Here is a 19,149-nt window from a genome sequence, read left to right as displayed (position 1 = left end):
TATATATATAAATGTAGGTGTGTGTATATATAACTGTAGATGTGTGTATATATAACTGTGTGTGTATATATAAATGTAGATGTGTGTATATATAACTGTGTGTGTATATATAAATGTAGATGTGTGTATATATAACTGTGTGTGTATATATAAATGTAGGTATGTGTATATATAACTGTGTGTGTATGTAGATGTGTATATATATGTGTGTATGTGTATATATAACTGTGTGTGTATGTAGATGTGTATATATATGTGTGTGTGTATGTAGATGTGTATATATATATTACACACGTGTACAGCATACATCTAGTCCACACGTAGATGAATCTCTTTATTCTCCAGATTAATATCCACCATCATTGTCCTCTCCTGGGTGTAGTAGGAGATATTGGGGACCCAGCGTCCTCTCCGGGGCCCTCATACACCTGTCCATTATATGGAACCTTTGAGGGGCTCCGGGAGGCTGGGGGTTTCAGGGGGTCTCCTCTGCCATCTTCTTCTGTTGTTCCCTTGTATAGAGCGCCCCCTATAATGTGTGTGAGGTTACAGCAGTGGCGGCTCAGTCCTCCAGGCTGCGGAACGCCGTCTGCATCTCCTCACACAGTTGGGCGTAGTCGGCCTTGATCTTGGCTTCTCCATCCTTCACAGGATCCTAAAAGATGGAGAGTGACAGTGATGGCCGAAGATAAGGGCCGCAGCACCACCCCATAATACACCTAGATACCACCAGCCCATAATACCACCAGATACCATCACCCCATAATACTGCCACCCCATAATACACCTAGATACCACCAGCCCATAATACCACCAGATACCACCACCCCATAATACACCTAGATACCACCAGCCCATAATACACCTAGGTACCACCAGCCCATAATACCACCAGATACCGCCACCCCATAATACTGCCACCCCATAATACACCTAGATACTGCCAGCCCATAATACACCTAGATACCACCAGCCCATAATACCACCAGATACCATCACCCCATAATACTGCCACCCCATAATACACCTAGATACCACCAGCCCATAATACCACCAGATACCATCACCCCATAATACTGCCACCCCATAATACACCTAGATACCACCAGATACCACCACCCCATAATACTGCCACCCCATAATACACCTAGATACCACCAGTCCATAATACCACCAGATACCACCACCCCATAATACACCTAGATACCACCAGCCCATAATACCACCAGATACCATCACCCCATAATACTGCCACCCCATAATACACCTAGATAGCACCAGCCCATAATACCACCAGATACCATCACCCCATAATACTGCCACCCCATAATACACCTAGATACCACCAGCCCATAATACCACCAGATACCATCACCCCATAATACTGCCACCCCATAATACACCTAGATACCGCCACCCCATAATACACCTAGATACCACCACCCCATAATACACCTAGATAGCACCAGCCCATAATACCACCAGATACCATCACCCCATAATACTGCCACCCCATAATACACCTAGATACCACCAGCCCATAATACCACCAGATACCATCACCCCATAATACTGCCACCCCATAATACACCTAGATACCGCCACCCCATAATACACCTAGATACCACCAGCCCATAACACCACCAGATACCACCACCCCATAATACACCTAGATACCACCAGCCCATAATACCACCAGATACCACCACCCCATAATACTGCCACCCCATAATACACCTAGATACCACCACCCCATAATACACCTAGATACCACCACCCCATAATACACCTAGATACCACCAGCCCATAATACCACCAGATACCATCACCCCATAATACTGCCACCCCATAATACACCTAGATACCACCAGCCCATAATACCACCAGATACCACCACCCCATAATACTGCCACCCCATAATACACCTAGATACCACCAGCCCATAATACCACCAGATACCATCACCCCATAATACCACCAGATACCATCACCCCATAATACTGCCACCCCATAATACACCTAGATACCACCAGCCCATAATACCACCAGATACCATCACCCCATAATACTGCCACCCCATAATATACCTAGATACCGCCACCCCATAATACACCTAAATACCACCAGCCCATAATACCACCAGATACCACCACCCCACAATACACCTAGATACCACCAGCCCATAATACCACCAGATACCATCACCCCATAATACTGCCACCCCATAATACACCTAGATACCGCCACCCCATAATACACCTAAATACCACCAGCCCATAATACCACCAGATACCACCACCCCATAATACACCTAGATACCACCAGCCCATAATACCACCAGATACCATCACCCCATAATACTGCCACCCCATAATACACCTAGATACCACCAGCCCATAATACCACCAGATACCACCACCCCATAATACACCTAGGTACCACCAGCCCATAATACCACCAGATACCGCCACCCCATAATACTGCCACCCCATAATACACCTAGATAGCACCAGCCCATAATACCACCAGATACCATCACCCCATAATACTGCCACCCCATAATACACCTAGATACCACCAGCCCATAATACCACCAGATACCATCACCCCATAATACTGCCACCCCATAATACACCTAGATAGCACCAGCCCATAATACCACCAGATACCACCACCCCATAATACTGCCACCCCATAATACACCTAGATACCACCAGTCCATAATACCACCAGATACCACCACCCCATAATACACCTAGGTACCACCAGCCCATAATACTGCCACCCCATAATACACCTAGATACCGCCACCCCATAATACACCTAAATAACACCAGCCCATAATACCACCAGATACCACCACCCCATAATACACCTAGATACCACCAGCCCATAATACCACCAGATACCATCACCCCATAATACTGCCACCCCATAATACACCTAGATACCACCAGCCCATAATACCACCAGATACCACCACCCCATAATACTGCCACCCCATAATACACCTAGATACCACCAGCCCATAATACCACCAGATACCACCACCCCATAATACTGCCACCCCATAATACACCTAGATACCACCACCCCATAATACACCTAGATACCACCACCCCATAATACACCTAGATACCACCAGCCCATAATACCACCAGATACCATCACCCCATAATACTGCCACCCCATAATACACCTAGATACCACCAGCCCATAATACCACCAGATACCATCACCCCATAATACCACCAGATACCATCACCCCATAATACTGCCACCCCATAATACACCTAGATACCACCAGCTCATAATACCACCAGATACCATCACCCCATAATACCACCAGATACCATCACCCCATAATACTGCCACCCCATAATACACCTAGATACCACCAGCCCATAATACCACCAGATACCATCACCCCATAATACTGCCACCCCATAATATACCTAGATACCGCCACCCCATAATACACCTAAATACCACCAGCCCATAATACCACCAGATACCATCACCCCATAATACTGCCACCCCATAATACACCTAGATACCGCCACACCATAATACCACCAGATACCATCACCCCATAATACACCTAAATACCACCAGCCCATAATACCACCAGATACCATCACCCCATAATACTGCCACCCCATAATATACCTAGATACCGCCACCCCATAATACACCTAGATACCACCAGCCCATAATACCACCAGATACCATCACCCCATAATACTGCCACCCCATAATACACCTAGATACCACCAGCCCATAATACCACCAGATACCACCACCCCATAATACTGCCACCCCATAATACACCTAGATACCACCACCCCATAATACCACCAGATACCATCACCCCATAATACTGCCACCCCATAATACACCTAGATACCGCCACACCATAATACCACCAGATACCATCACCCCATAATACACCTAAATACCACCAGATACCATCACCCCATAATACTGCCACCCCATAATACACCTAAATACCACCAGCCCATAATACCACCAGATATCACCACCCCATAATACACCTAGATACCACCAGCCCATAATACCACCAGATACCATCACCCCATAATACTGCCACCCCATAATACACCTAGATACCACCAGCCCATAATACCACCAGATACCACCACCCCATAATACACCTAGATACCACCACCCCATAATACACCTAGATACCACCACCCCATAATACACCTAAATACCACCAGCCCATAATACCACCAGATACCATCACCCCATAATACCACCAGATACCACCACCCCATAATAATGCCACCCCATAATACACCTAGATACCACCAGCCCATAATACCACCAGATACCACCACCCCATAATACACCTAGATACCACCAGCCCATAATACCACCAGATACCATCACCCCATAATACTGCCACCCCATAATACACCTAGATACCACCAGCCCATAATACCACCAGATACCACCACCCCATAATACTGCCACCCCATAATACACCTAGATACCACCACCCCATAATACACCTAGATACCACCACCCCATAATACACCTAGATACCACCAGCCCATAATACCACCAGATACCATCACCCCATAATACTGCCACCCCATAATACACCTAGATACCACCAGCCCATAATACCACCAGATACCACCACCCCATAATACTGCCACCCCATAATACACCTAGATACCACCAGCCCATAATACCACCAGATACCATCACCCCATAATACCACCAGATACCATCACCCCATAATACTGCCACCCCATAATACACCTAGATACCACCAGCCCATAATACCACCAGATACCATCACCCCATAATACTGCCACCCCATAATATACCTAGATACCACCAGCCCATAATACCACCAGATACCATCACCCCATAATACTGCCACCCCATAATACACCTAGATACCACCAGCCCATAATACCACCAGATACCACCACCCCATAATACTGCCACCCCATAATACACCTAGATACCACCAGCCCATAATACCACCAGATACCATCACCCCATAATACCACCAGATACCATCACCCCATAATACTGCCACCCCATAATACACCTAGATACCACCAGCCCATAATACACCTAGATACCACCACCCCATAATACACCTAGATACCACCAGCCCATAATACCACCAGATACCATCACCCCATAATACTGCCACCCCATAATACACCTAGATACCACCAGCCCATAATACCACCAGATACCACCACCCCATAATACTGCCACCCCATAATACACCTAGATGCCACCAGCCCATAATACCACCAGATACCATCACCCCATAATACCACCAGATACCATCACCCCATAATACTGCCACCCCATAATACACCTAGATACCACCAGTCCATAATACCACCAGATACCATCACCCCATAATACCACCAGATACCACCACCCCATAATGCTGCCACCCCATAATACACCTAGATACCACCAGCCCATAATACCACCAGATACCATCACCCCATAATACTGCCACCCCATAATACACCTAGATACCACCACCCCATAATACACCTAGATACCACCAGCCCATAATACCACCAGATACCACCACCCCATAATACTGCCACCCCATAATACACCTAGATACCACCAGCCCATAATACACCTAGATACCACCAGCCCATAATACCACCAGATACCATCACCCCATAATACTGCCACCCCATAATACACCTAGATACCGCCAGCCCATAATACACCTAGATACCACCAGCCCATAATACCACCAGATACCATCACCCCATAATACTGCCACCCCATAATACACCAAGATACCACCAGTCCATAATACCACCAGATACCACCAGTCCATAATACCACCAGATACTACCACCCCATAATACTGCCACCCCATAATACACCTAGATACCACCAGCCCATAATACCACCAGATACCACCAGTCCATAATACCACCAGATACTACCACCCCATAATACTGCCACCCCATAATACACCAAGATACCACCAGTCCATAATACCACCAGATACCACCACCCCATAATACCACCAGATACCATCACCCCATAATACTGCCACCCCATAATACACCTAGATACAACCAGCCCATAATACCACCAGATACCACCAACCCATAATACTGCCACCCCATAATACACCTAGATACCACCAGCCCATAATACCACCAGATACCACCACCCCATAATACTGCCACCCCATAATACACCTAATTACCACCAGCCCATAATACCACCAGATACCACCACCCCATAATACTGCCACCCCATAATACACCTAGATACCACCAGCCCATAATACCACCAGATACCATCACCCCATAATACTGCCACCCCATAATACACCTAGATACCACCAGTCCATAATACACCTAGATACCACCACCCCATAATACTGCCACCCCATAATACACCAAGATACCACCAGTCCATAATACCACCAGATACTACCACCCCATAATACCACCAGATACCATCACCCCATAATACTGCCACCCCATAATACACCTAGATATCACCAGCCCATAATACCACCAGATACCACCACCCCATAATACTGTCACCCCATAATACACCTAGATACCACCAGCCCATAATACCACCAGATACCACCACCCCATAATACTGCCACCCCATAATACACCTAGATACCACCAGCCCATAATACCAGCAGATTCCACCACCCCATAATACTGCCACCCCATAATACACCTAGATACCACCAGTCCATAATACCACCAGATACCATCACCCCATAATACTGCCACCCCATAATACACCTAGATACAACCAGCCCATAATACCACCAGATACCACCACCCCATAATACTGCCACCCCATAATACACCTAGATACCACCAGCCCATAATACCACCAGATACCACCACCCCATAATACTGCCACCCCATAATACACCTAGATACCACCAGTCCATAATACACCTAGATACCACCACCCCATAATACTGCCACCCCATAATACACCAAGATACCACCAGTCCATAATACCACCAGATACCACCACCCCATAATACTGCCACCCCATAATACACCTAGATACCACCAGCCCATAATACCACCAGATACCATCACCCCATAATACTGCCACCCCATAATACACCTAGATACCACCAGCCCATAATACCACCAGATACCACCACCCCATAATACTGCCACCCCATAATGCACCTAGATACCACCAGTCCATAATACCACCAGATACTACCACCCCATAATACTGCCACCCCATAATACACCAAGATACCACCAGTCCATAATACCACCATATACCACCAGTCCATAATACCACCAGATACTACCACCCCATAATACTGCCACCCCATAATACACTAAGATACCACCAGTCCATAATACCACCAGATACCACCAGTCCATAATACCACCAGATACTACCACCCCATAATACCACCAGATACCATCACCCCATAATACTGCCACCCCATAATACACCTAGATACCACCAGCCCATAATACACCTAGATACCATCACCCCATAATACTGCCACCCCATAATATACCTAGATACCACCAGCCCATAATACCACCAGATACCATCACCCCATAATACTGCCACCCCATAATACACCTAGATACCACCACCCCATAATACACCTAGATACAACCACCCCATAATACTGCCACCCCATAATACACCTAGATACCACCAGCCCATAATACCACCAGATACCACCACCCCATAATACTGCCACCCCATAATACACCTAGATACCACCACCCCATAATACCATCAGATACCATCACCCCATAATACTGCCACCCCATAATACACCTAGATACCACCAGTCCATAATACCACCAGATACCACCACCCCATAATACTGCCACCCCATAATACACCTAGATACCACCAGCCCATAATACCACCAGATACCACCACCCCATAATACTGCCACCCCATAATACACCTAGATACCACCAGCCCATAATACCACCAGATACCATCACCCCATAATACTGCCACCCCATAATACACCTAGATACCACCAGCCCATAATACCACCAGATACCACCACCCCATAATACTGCCACCCCATAATACACCTAGATACCACCAGCCCATAATACCACCAGATACCATCACCCCATAATACTGCCACCCCATAATACACCTAGATACCACCAGCCCATAATACACCTAGATACCACCAGCCCATAATACCACCAGATACCATCACCCCATAATACTGCCACCCCATAATACACCTAGATACCACCAGTCCATAATACACCTAGATACCACCAGCCCATAATACCACCAGATACCATCACCCCATAATACTGCCACCCCATAATACACCTAGATACCACCAGCTCATAATACCACCAGATACCATCACCCCATAATACTGCCAGATACCGCCACCCCATAATACACCTAGATACCACCAGCCCATAATACACCTAGATACCGCCAGCCCATAATACACCTAGATACCACCAGCCCATAATACCACCAGATACCATCACCCCATAATACTGCCACCCCATAATACACCAAGATACCACCAGTCCATAATACCACCAGATACCACCAGTCCATAATACCACCAGATACTACCACCCCATAATACTGCCACCCCATAATACACCTAGATACCACCAGCCCATAATACCACCAGATACCACCAGTCCATAATACCACCAGATACTACCACCCCATAATACTGCCACCCCATAATACACCAAGATACCACCAGTCCATAATACCACCAGATACCACCACCCCATAATACCACCAGATACCATCACCCCATAATACTGCCACCCCATAATACACCTAGATACAACCAGCCCATAATACCACCAGATACCACCAACCCATAATACTGCCACCCCATAATACACCTAGATACCACCAGCCCATAATACCACCAGATACCACCACCCCATAATACTGCCACCCCATAATACACCTAATTACCACCAGCCCATAATACCACCAGATACCATCACCCCATAATACTGCCACCCCATAATACACCTAGATACCACCACCCCATAATACTGCCACCCCATAATACACCAAGATACCACCAGTCCATAATACCACCAGATACTACCACCCCATAATACCACCAGATACCATCACCCCATAATACTGCCACCCCATAATACACCTAGATATCACCAGCCCATAATACCACCAGATACCACCACCCCATAATACTGTCACCCCATAATACACCTAGATACCACCAGCCCATAATACCACCAGATACCACCACCCCATAATACTGCCACCCCATAATACACCTAGATACCACCAGCCCATAATACCAGCAGATTCCACCACCCCATAATACTGCCACCCCATAATACACCTAGATACCACCAGTCCATAATACCACCAGATACCATCACCCCATAATACTGCCACCCCATAATACACCTAGATACAACCAGCCCATAATACCACCAGATACCACCACCCCATAATACTGCCACCCCATAATACACCTAGATACCACCAGCCCATAATACCACCAGATACCACCACCCCATAATACTGCCACCCCATAATACACCTAGATACCACCAGTCCATAATACACCTAGATACCACCACCCCATAATACTGCCACCCCATAATACACCAAGATACCACCAGTCCATAATACCACCAGATACCACCACCCCATAATACTGCCACCCCATAATACACCTAGATACCACCAGCCCATAATACCACCAGATACCATCACCCCATAATACTGCCACCCCATAATACACCTAGATACCACCAGCCCATAATACCACCAGATACCACCACCCCATAATACTGCCACCCCATAATGCACCTAGATACCACCAGTCCATAATACCACCAGATACTACCACCCCATAATACTGCCACCCCATAATACACCAAGATACCACCAGTCCATAATACCACCATATACCACCAGTCCATAATACCACCAGATACTACCACCCCATAATACTGCCACCCCATAATACACTAAGATACCACCAGTCCATAATACCACCAGATACCACCACCCCATAATACTGCCACCCCATAATACACCTAGATACCACCAGCCCATAATACCACCAGATACCACCAGTCCATAATACCACCAGATACTACCACCCCATAATACCACCAGATACCATCACCCCATAATACTGCCACCCCATAATACACCTAGATACCACCAGCCCATAATACACCTAGATACCATCACCCCATAATACTGCCACCCCATAATATACCTAGATACCACCAGCCCATAATACCACCAGATACCATCACCCCATAATACTGCCACCCCATAATACACCTAGATACCACCACCCCATAATACACCTAGATACAACCACCCCATAATACTGCCACCCCATAATACACCTAGATACCACCAGCCCATAATACCACCAGATACCACCACCCCATAATACTGCCACCCCATAATACACCTAGATACCACCACCCCATAATACCATCAGATACCATCACCCCATAATACTGCCACCCCATAATACACCTAGATACCACCAGTCCATAATACCACCAGATACCACCACCCCATAATACTGCCACCCCATAATACACCTAGATACCACCAGCCCATAATACCACCAGATACCACCACCCCATAATACTGCCACCCCATAATACACCTAGATACCACCAGCCCATAATACCACCAGATACCATCACCCCATAATACTGCCACCCCATAATACACCTAGATACCACCAGCCCATAATACCACCAGATACCACCACCCCATAATACTGCCACCCCATAATACACCTAGATACCACCAGCCCATAATACCACCAGATACCATCACCCCATAATACTGCCACCCCATAATACACCTAGATACCACCAGCCCATAATACACCTAGATACCACCAGCCCATAATACCACCAGATACCATCACCCCATAATACTGCCACCCCATAATACACCTAGATACCACCAGTCCATAATACACCTAGATACCACCAGCCCATAATACCACCAGATACCATCACCCCATAATACTGCCACCCCATAATACACCTAGATACCACCAGCTCATAATACCACCAGATACCATCACCCCATAATACTGCCAGATACCGCCACCCCATAATACACCTAGATACCACCAGCCCATAATACACCTAGATACCACCAGCCCATAATACCACCAGATACCATCACCCCATAATACCACCAGATACCACCAGCCCATAATACCAGCAGATACCACCACCCCATAATACTGCCACCCCATAATACACCTAGATACCACCACCCCATAATACACCTAGATACCACCACCCCATAATAATGCCACCCCATAATACACCTAGATACCACCAGCCCATAATACTGCCACCCCATAATACACCTAGATACCACCAGCCCATAATACACCTAGATACCACCAGCCCATAATACCACCAGATACCATCACCCCATAATACTGCCACCCCATAATACACCTAGATACCACCAGCCCATAATACCACCAGATACCACCACCCCATAATACTGCCACCCCATAATACACCTAGATACCACCAGCCCATAATACCACCAGATACCATCACCCCATAATACTGCCACCCCATAATACACCTAGATACCATCACCCCATAATACCACCAGATACCACCAGCCCATAATACCAGCAGATACCACCACCCCATAATACTGCCACCCCATAATACACCTAGATACCACCACCCCATAATACACCTAGATACCACCACCCCATAATAATGCCACCCCATAATACACCTAGATACCACCAGCCCATAATACTGCCACCCCATAATACACCTAGATACCACCAGCCCATAATACCACCAGATACCACCACCCCATAATACTGCCACCCCATAATACACCTAGATACCACCAGCCCATAATACCACCAGATACCACCACCCCATAATACTGCCACCCCATAATACACCTAGATACCACCAGCCCATAATACCACCAGATACCATCACCCCATAATACCACCAGATACCATCACCCCATAATACTGCCACCCCATAATACACCTAGATACCACCAGCCCATAATACCACCAGATACCATCACCCCATAATACTGCCACCCCATAATACACCTAGATACCACCAGCCCATAATACCACCAGATACCACCACCCCATAATACTGCCACCCCATAATACACCTAGATACCACCAGCCCATAATACCACCAGATACCATCACCCCATAATACTGCCACCCCATAATACACCTAGATACCACCAGCCCATAATACACCTAAATAACACCAGCCCATAATACCACCAGATACCATCACCCCATAATACCACCAGATACCATCACCCAATAATACTGCCAGCCCATAATACACCTAGATACCGCCAGCCCATAATACACCTAGATACCACCAGCCCATAATACCACCAGATACCATCACCCCATAATACTGCCACCCCATAATACACCTAGATACCACCAGCCCATAATACCACCAGATACTTTCACCCCATAATACTGCCAGATACCACAACCCCATAATACTGCCACCCATAATACACCTAGATACCACCACCCCATAATACCACCAGATACCACCACCCCATAATACCACCAGATACCACCACCCCATAATACTGCCACCCCATAATACACCTAGATACCACCAGCCCATAATACCACCAGATACCACCAGCCCATAATACCACCAGATACCATCACACCATAATACTGCCAACCCATAATACACCTAGATACCACCAGCCCATAATACCACCAGATACCATCACCCCATAATACTGCCACCCCATAATACACCTAGATACCGCCAGCCCATAATACACCTAGATACCACCAGCCCATAATACCACCAGATACCATCACCCCATAATACTGCCACCCCATAATACCACCAGATACCACCACCCCATAATACTGCCACCCCATAATACACCTAGGTACCGCCACCCCATAATACACCTAGATACCACCAGCCCATAATACTGCCACCCCATAATACACCTAGATACCACCAGCCCATAATACCACCAGATACCACCACCCCATAATACTGCCACCCCATAATACACCTAGATACCACCAGCCCATAATACCACCAGATACTACCACCCCATAATACTGCCACCCCATAATACACCTAGATACCACCAGCCCATAATACCACCAGATACTACCACCCCATAATACTGCCACCCCATAATACACCTAGATACCACCAGCCCATAATACCACCAGATACCACCACCCCATAATACTGCCACCCCATAATACACCTAGATACCACCAGCCCATAATACCACCAGATACCACCAGCCCATAATACCACCAGATACCACCACCCCATAATACTGCCACCCCATAATACACCTAGATACCACCACCCCATGATACCACCAGATACCATCACCCCATAATACTGCCACCCCATAATACACCTAGATACCACCAGCCCATAATACACCTAGATACCACCAGCCCATAATACCACCAGATACCACCAGCCCATAATACCACCAGATACCACCACCCCATAATACTGCCACCCCATAATACACCTAGATACCGCCAGCCCATAATACCACCAGATACCATCACCCCATAATACTGCCACCCCATAATACACCTAGATACCACCAGCCCATAATACCACCAGTTACCACCATCCCATAATACTGCCAGATACCGCCACCCCATAATACACCTAGATACCACCAGCCCATAATACACCTAGATACCACCAGCCCATAATACCACCAGTTACCACCATCCCATAATACTGCCAGATACCACCACCCCATAATGTAATACAGCCCGGCCCTCAGGATCCCCATAATGTAATACAGCCCGGCCCTCAGGATCCCCATTGTGGCCCCTGTACAGCCCGGCCCTCAGGATCCCCATTGTGGCCCCTGTACAGCCCGGCCCTCAGGATCCCCATTGTGGCCCCTGTACAGCCCGGCCCTCAGGATCCCCATTGTGGCCCCTGTACAGCCCGGCCCTCAGGATCCCCATTGTGACCCCTGTACAGCGCATCCCTCAGGATCCCCATTGTGGCCCCTGTACAGCCCGGCCCTCAGGATCCCCATTGTGGCCCCTGTACAGATCGGCCCTCAGGATCCCCATTGTGGCCCCTGTACAGATCGGCCCTCAGGATCCCCATTGTGGCCCCTGTACAGATCGGCCCTCAGGATCCCCATTGTGGCCCCTGTACAGCGCGGCCCTCAGGATCCCCATTGTGGCCCCTGTACAGCGCGGCCCTCAGGATCCCCATTGTGGCCCCTGTACAGCCCGGCCCTCAGGATCCCCATTGTGGCCCCTGTACAGCGCAGCCCTCAGGATCCCCATTGTGGCCCCTGTACAGCCCGGCCCTCAGGATCCCCATTGTGGCCCCTGTACAGCCCTGCCCTCAGGATCCCCATTGTGGCCCCTGTACAGCGCGGCTCTCAGCATCCCCATTGTGGCCCCTGTACAGCGCGGCCCTCAGGATCCCCATTGTGGCCCCTGTACAGCGCGGCCCTCAGGATCCCCATTGTGGCCCCTGTACAGCCCTGCCCTCAGGATTCCCATTGTGGCCCCTGTACAGCCCGGCCCTCAGGATCCCCATTGTGGCCCCTGTACAGCCCGGCCCTCAGGATCCCCATTGTGGCCCCTGTACAGCCCGGCCCTCAGGATCCCCATTGTGGCCCCTGTACAGCCCGGCCCTCAGGATCCCCATTGTGGCCCCTGTACAGCGCGGCCCTCAGGATCCCCATTGTGGCCCCTGTACAGTCCTGCCCTCAGGATCCCCATTGTGGCCCCTGTACAGCGCGGCCCTCAGGATCCCCATTGTGGCCCCTGTACAGCCCGGCCCTCAGGATTCCCATTGTGGCCCCTGTACAGCGCGGCCCTCAGGATCCCCATTGTGGCCCCTGTACAGCCCGGCCCTCAGGATTCCCATTGTGGCCCCTGTACAGCCCGTCCCTCAGGATCCCCATTGTGGCCCCTGTACAGCCCGTCCCTCAGGATCCCCATTGTGGCCCCTGTACAGCCCGGCCCTCAGGATCCCCATTGTGGCCCCTGTACAGCCCGGCCCTCAGGATCCCCATTGTGGCCCCTGTACAGCGCGGCCCTCAGGATCCCCATTGTGGCCCCTGTACAGTCCTGCCCTCAGGATCCCCATTGTGGCCCCTGTACAGCGCGGCCCTCAGGATCCCCATTGTGGCCCCTGTACAGCCCGGCCCTCAGCATCCCCATTGTGGCCCCTGTACAGCGCGGCTCTCAGCATCCCCATTGTGGCCCCTGTACAGCCCGGCCCTCAGGATCCCCATTGTGGCCCCTGTACAGCGCGGCCCTCAGGATCCCCATTGTGGCCTCTGTACAGTCCTGCCCTCAGGATCCCCATTGTGGCCCCTGTACAGCCCGGCCCTCAGGATCCCCATTGTGGCCCCTGTACAGTCCTGCCCTCAGGATCCCCATTGTGGCCCCTGTACAGCGCGGCTCTCAGCATCCCCATTGTGGCCCCTGTACAGCGCGGCCCTCAGGATCCCCATTGTGGCCCCTGTACAGCCCGGCCCTCATCTCACCTTGAACTTCATGGAGCTGAGTTTGTAGAGGATGTCCCCCAGGTTCTCCCGGATGATGGACCACGTGATCTTGTTCTCCGCCTGCGCCGTGGCCTCCACCGCGTGTCGCGCCATGTCATAGAAGGCGATCATGTTTTGTAACATCCCAACAGTCTTATAGAAGGGACAATACCTGCGGAGACCAGAGGAGGCGTCAGGTGTCATGTCCGCTGCTTTGGTGGGATCGGAGCGTCACGTAGTTTTAAAAGCTAACATTGGCGCGGTGAACCCTCAGTGCTCGTTCACATAAAACATCGTCAAAAACCTTTTACCTAAAAAAATTATAATTTTCTGCCGATTTCACATGGAAAAATGGTGGAAAATCAAACTGCGCCAAAAAAAAGAAAGCGACAACGATGGCGTACAGCGCAAAACTGCAAATAGATCAATGAGTGCTGTAAAAATCCATAAAAATCAGTGCAGCGGCGGGAGGTCAGAGGGGGCGGGGCGGAATGAAAATATTTTCTTTATTTCTATAGCACCAACATATATCACAGCGATGTACAAAGATTTACCTGTAAGGATCCATGAGGGAAATGTACGAAGACTAAATAGTAACCGAACCGGAACGCACTGTATACATCATAGGGGGCGGAGGGATCTGACGGTACGTTATACATCATAGGGGGCGGAGGGATCTGACGGTACGTTATCTGTTATAGGGGCGGAGGGATCTGACGGTACGTTATCTGTTATAGGGGGCGGAGGGATCTGACGGTACATTATATGTTATAGGGGCGGAGGGATCTGACTGTACATTATATGTTATAGGGGGCGGAGGGATCTGACGGTACGTTATACATCATAGGGGGCGGAGGGATCTGACGGTACATTATACATTATAGGGGCGGAGGGATCTGACGGTACATTATATGTTATAGGGGCGGAGGGATCTGATGGTACGTTATCTGTTATAGGGGGCGGAGGGATCTGACGGTACGTTATATGTTATAGGGGGCGGAGGGATCTGACGGTACGTTATACATCATAGGGGGCGGAGGGATCTGACGGTACGTTATCTGTTATAGGGGGCGGAGGGATCTGACGGTACATTATACATTATAGGGGCGGAGGGATCTGACGGTACATTATATGTTATAGGGGCGGAGGGATCTGATGGTACGTTATCTGTTATAGGGGGCGGAGGGATCTGACGGTACGTTATATGTTATAGGGGGTGGAGGGATCTGACGGTACGTTATCTGTTATAGGGGCGGACGGATCTGACGGTACATTATACATTATAGGGGCGGAGGGATCTGACGGTACGTTATATGTTATAGGGGCGGAGGGATCTGACAGTACATTATATGTTATAGGGGCGGAGGGATCTGACTGTACATTATATGTTATAGGGGGCGGAGGGATCTGACGGTACATTATACATTATAGGGGCGGAGGGATCTGACAGTACATTATATGTTATAGGGGCGGAGGGATCTGATGGTACGTTATATGTTATAGGGGCGGAGGGATCTGACGGTACATTATATGTTATAGGGGCGGAGGGATCTGACGGTACATTATATGTTATAGGGGGCGGAGGGATCTGACGGTACGTTATATGTTATAGGGGCGGAGGGATCTGACGGTACATTATACATCATAGAGGGCGGAGGGATCTGACGGTACGTTATATGTTATAGGGGCGGAGGGATCTGACGGTACGTTATATGTTATAGGGGCAGAGGGATCTGACGGTACATTATATGTAATAGGGGCGGAGGGATCTGACGGTACATTATACATCATAGGGGGCGGAGGGATCTGACGGTACGTTATCTGTTAGAGGGGCGGAGGGATCTGACAGTACATTATACATTATAGGGGGCGGAAGGATCTGACGGTACATTAGATGTTATAGGGGCGGAGGGATCTGATGGTACGTTATATGTTATAGGGGAGGAGGGATCTGACAGTACATTATATGTTATAGGGGAGGAGGGATCTGACAGTACATTATATGTTATAGGGGGCGGAGGGATCTGACGGTACATTATATGTTATAGGGGCGGAGGGATCTGACGGTACATTATATGTTATAGGGGCGGAGGGATCTGACGGTACATTATATGTTATAGGGGCGGAGGGATCTGACAGTACATTATATGTTATAGGGGGCGGAGGGATCTGACGGTACATTATATGTTATAGGGGCGGAGGGATCTGACAGTACATTATATGTTATAGGGGGCGGAGGGATCTGACGGTACATTATATGTTATAGGGGGCGGAGGGATCTGACGGTACATTATATGTTATAGGGGAGGAGGGATCTGACGGTACATTATATGTTATAGGGGGCGGAGGGATCTGACGGTACATTATACATTATAGGGGCGGAGGGATCTGACGGTACATTATATGTTATAGGGGGCGGAGGGATCTGACGGTACATTATATGTTATAGGGGAGGAGGGATCTGACAGTACATTATATGTTATAGGGGGCGGAGGGATCTGACGGTACATTATACATTATAGGGGCGGAGGGATCTGACGGTACATTATATGTTATAGGGGGCGGAGGGATCTGACGGTTCATTATATGTTATAGGGGGCGGAGGGATCTGACGGTACATTATATGTGAAAGGGGGTCCGCACACGTAATGGCTGTAGGGGGGGTCCGCTCCTGTATTGGCTGTACGGGGGGGGGGGGGGGGGTCCACACATGTAATGGCTGTGGGGTGGTCCGCACCTGTAATGGCTATGGGGTGGTCCACACCTGTAATGGCTGTGGGGTGGTCCACACCTGTAATGGCTGTGGGGTGGTCCGCACCTGTAATGGCTGTGGGGTGGTCCGCACTTGTAATGGCTGTGGGGTGGTCCGCACATGTAATGGTTGTAGGGGGGGTCCGCACCTGTAATGGCTGTGGGGTGGTCCGCACCTGTAATGGCTGTGGGGTGGTCCGCACCTGTAATGGCTGTAGGGGGGGTCCGCACATGTAATGGCTGTAGCGGGGTCCGCACCTGTAATGGCTGTGGGGTGGTCCGCACATGTAATGGCTGTAGGGGGGGTCCGCACCTGTAATGGCTGTAGGGGGGTCCGCACCTGTAATGGCTGTAGGGGGGGGTCCGCACCTGTAATGGCTGCAGGGGGGTCCGCACTTGTAATGGCTGTGGGGTGGTCCGCACTTGTAATGGCTGTGGGGTGGTCCGCACATGTAATGGTTGTAGGGGGGGTCCGCACCTGTAATGGCTGTGGGGTGGTCCGCACCTGTAATGGCTGTAGGGGGGTCCGCACTTGTAATGGCTGTGGGGTGGTCCGCACTTGTAATGGCTGTGGGGTGGTCCGCACATGTAATGGCTGAAGGGGGGGTCCGCACCTGTAATGGCTGTGGGGGGGGGTCCGCACCTGTAATGGCTGTGGGGTGGTCCGCACATGTAATGGCTGTAGGGGGGGTCCGCACCTGTAATGGCTGTAGGGGGGGTCCGCACCTGTAATGGCTGTGGGGGGGTCCGCTACATCCTCTGTACAGATTCTGTTGGATTCTTATAATT

The 19,149-nt window shown here is 49.4% G+C and overlaps 1 protein-coding gene across 1 annotated transcript in view; it reads right to left on the bottom strand.

Moving 5' to 3' along the window:
• Nucleotides 1-321: 321 nt before the first annotated feature.
• LOC130350243 (V-type proton ATPase catalytic subunit A-like) overlaps nt 322-19,149 on the bottom strand; it is a 101,099-nt gene continuing 82,271 nt past the window's right edge. Inside the window, exons 14-15 of the mRNA XM_056554866.1 lie at nt 15,610-15,781; nt 322-655 (exon numbers count right to left, since the gene is read on the bottom strand). Of these exons, the coding sequence (XP_056410841.1) occupies nt 563-655; nt 15,610-15,781 (265 nt within the window). The 3' untranslated portion in view covers nt 322-562. The remainder of the gene's footprint in view (nt 656-15,609; nt 15,782-19,149) is intronic.

The sequence above is a fragment of the Hyla sarda genome, unplaced genomic scaffold, assembly GCF_029499605.1.
Source record: "Hyla sarda isolate aHylSar1 unplaced genomic scaffold, aHylSar1.hap1 scaffold_940, whole genome shotgun sequence".
NCBI lineage: Eukaryota > Metazoa > Chordata > Amphibia > Anura > Hylidae > Hyla > Hyla sarda.
Note: the sequence above shows the minus strand (reverse complement) of the source record. Positions and strands in the feature narration are given on the sequence as shown.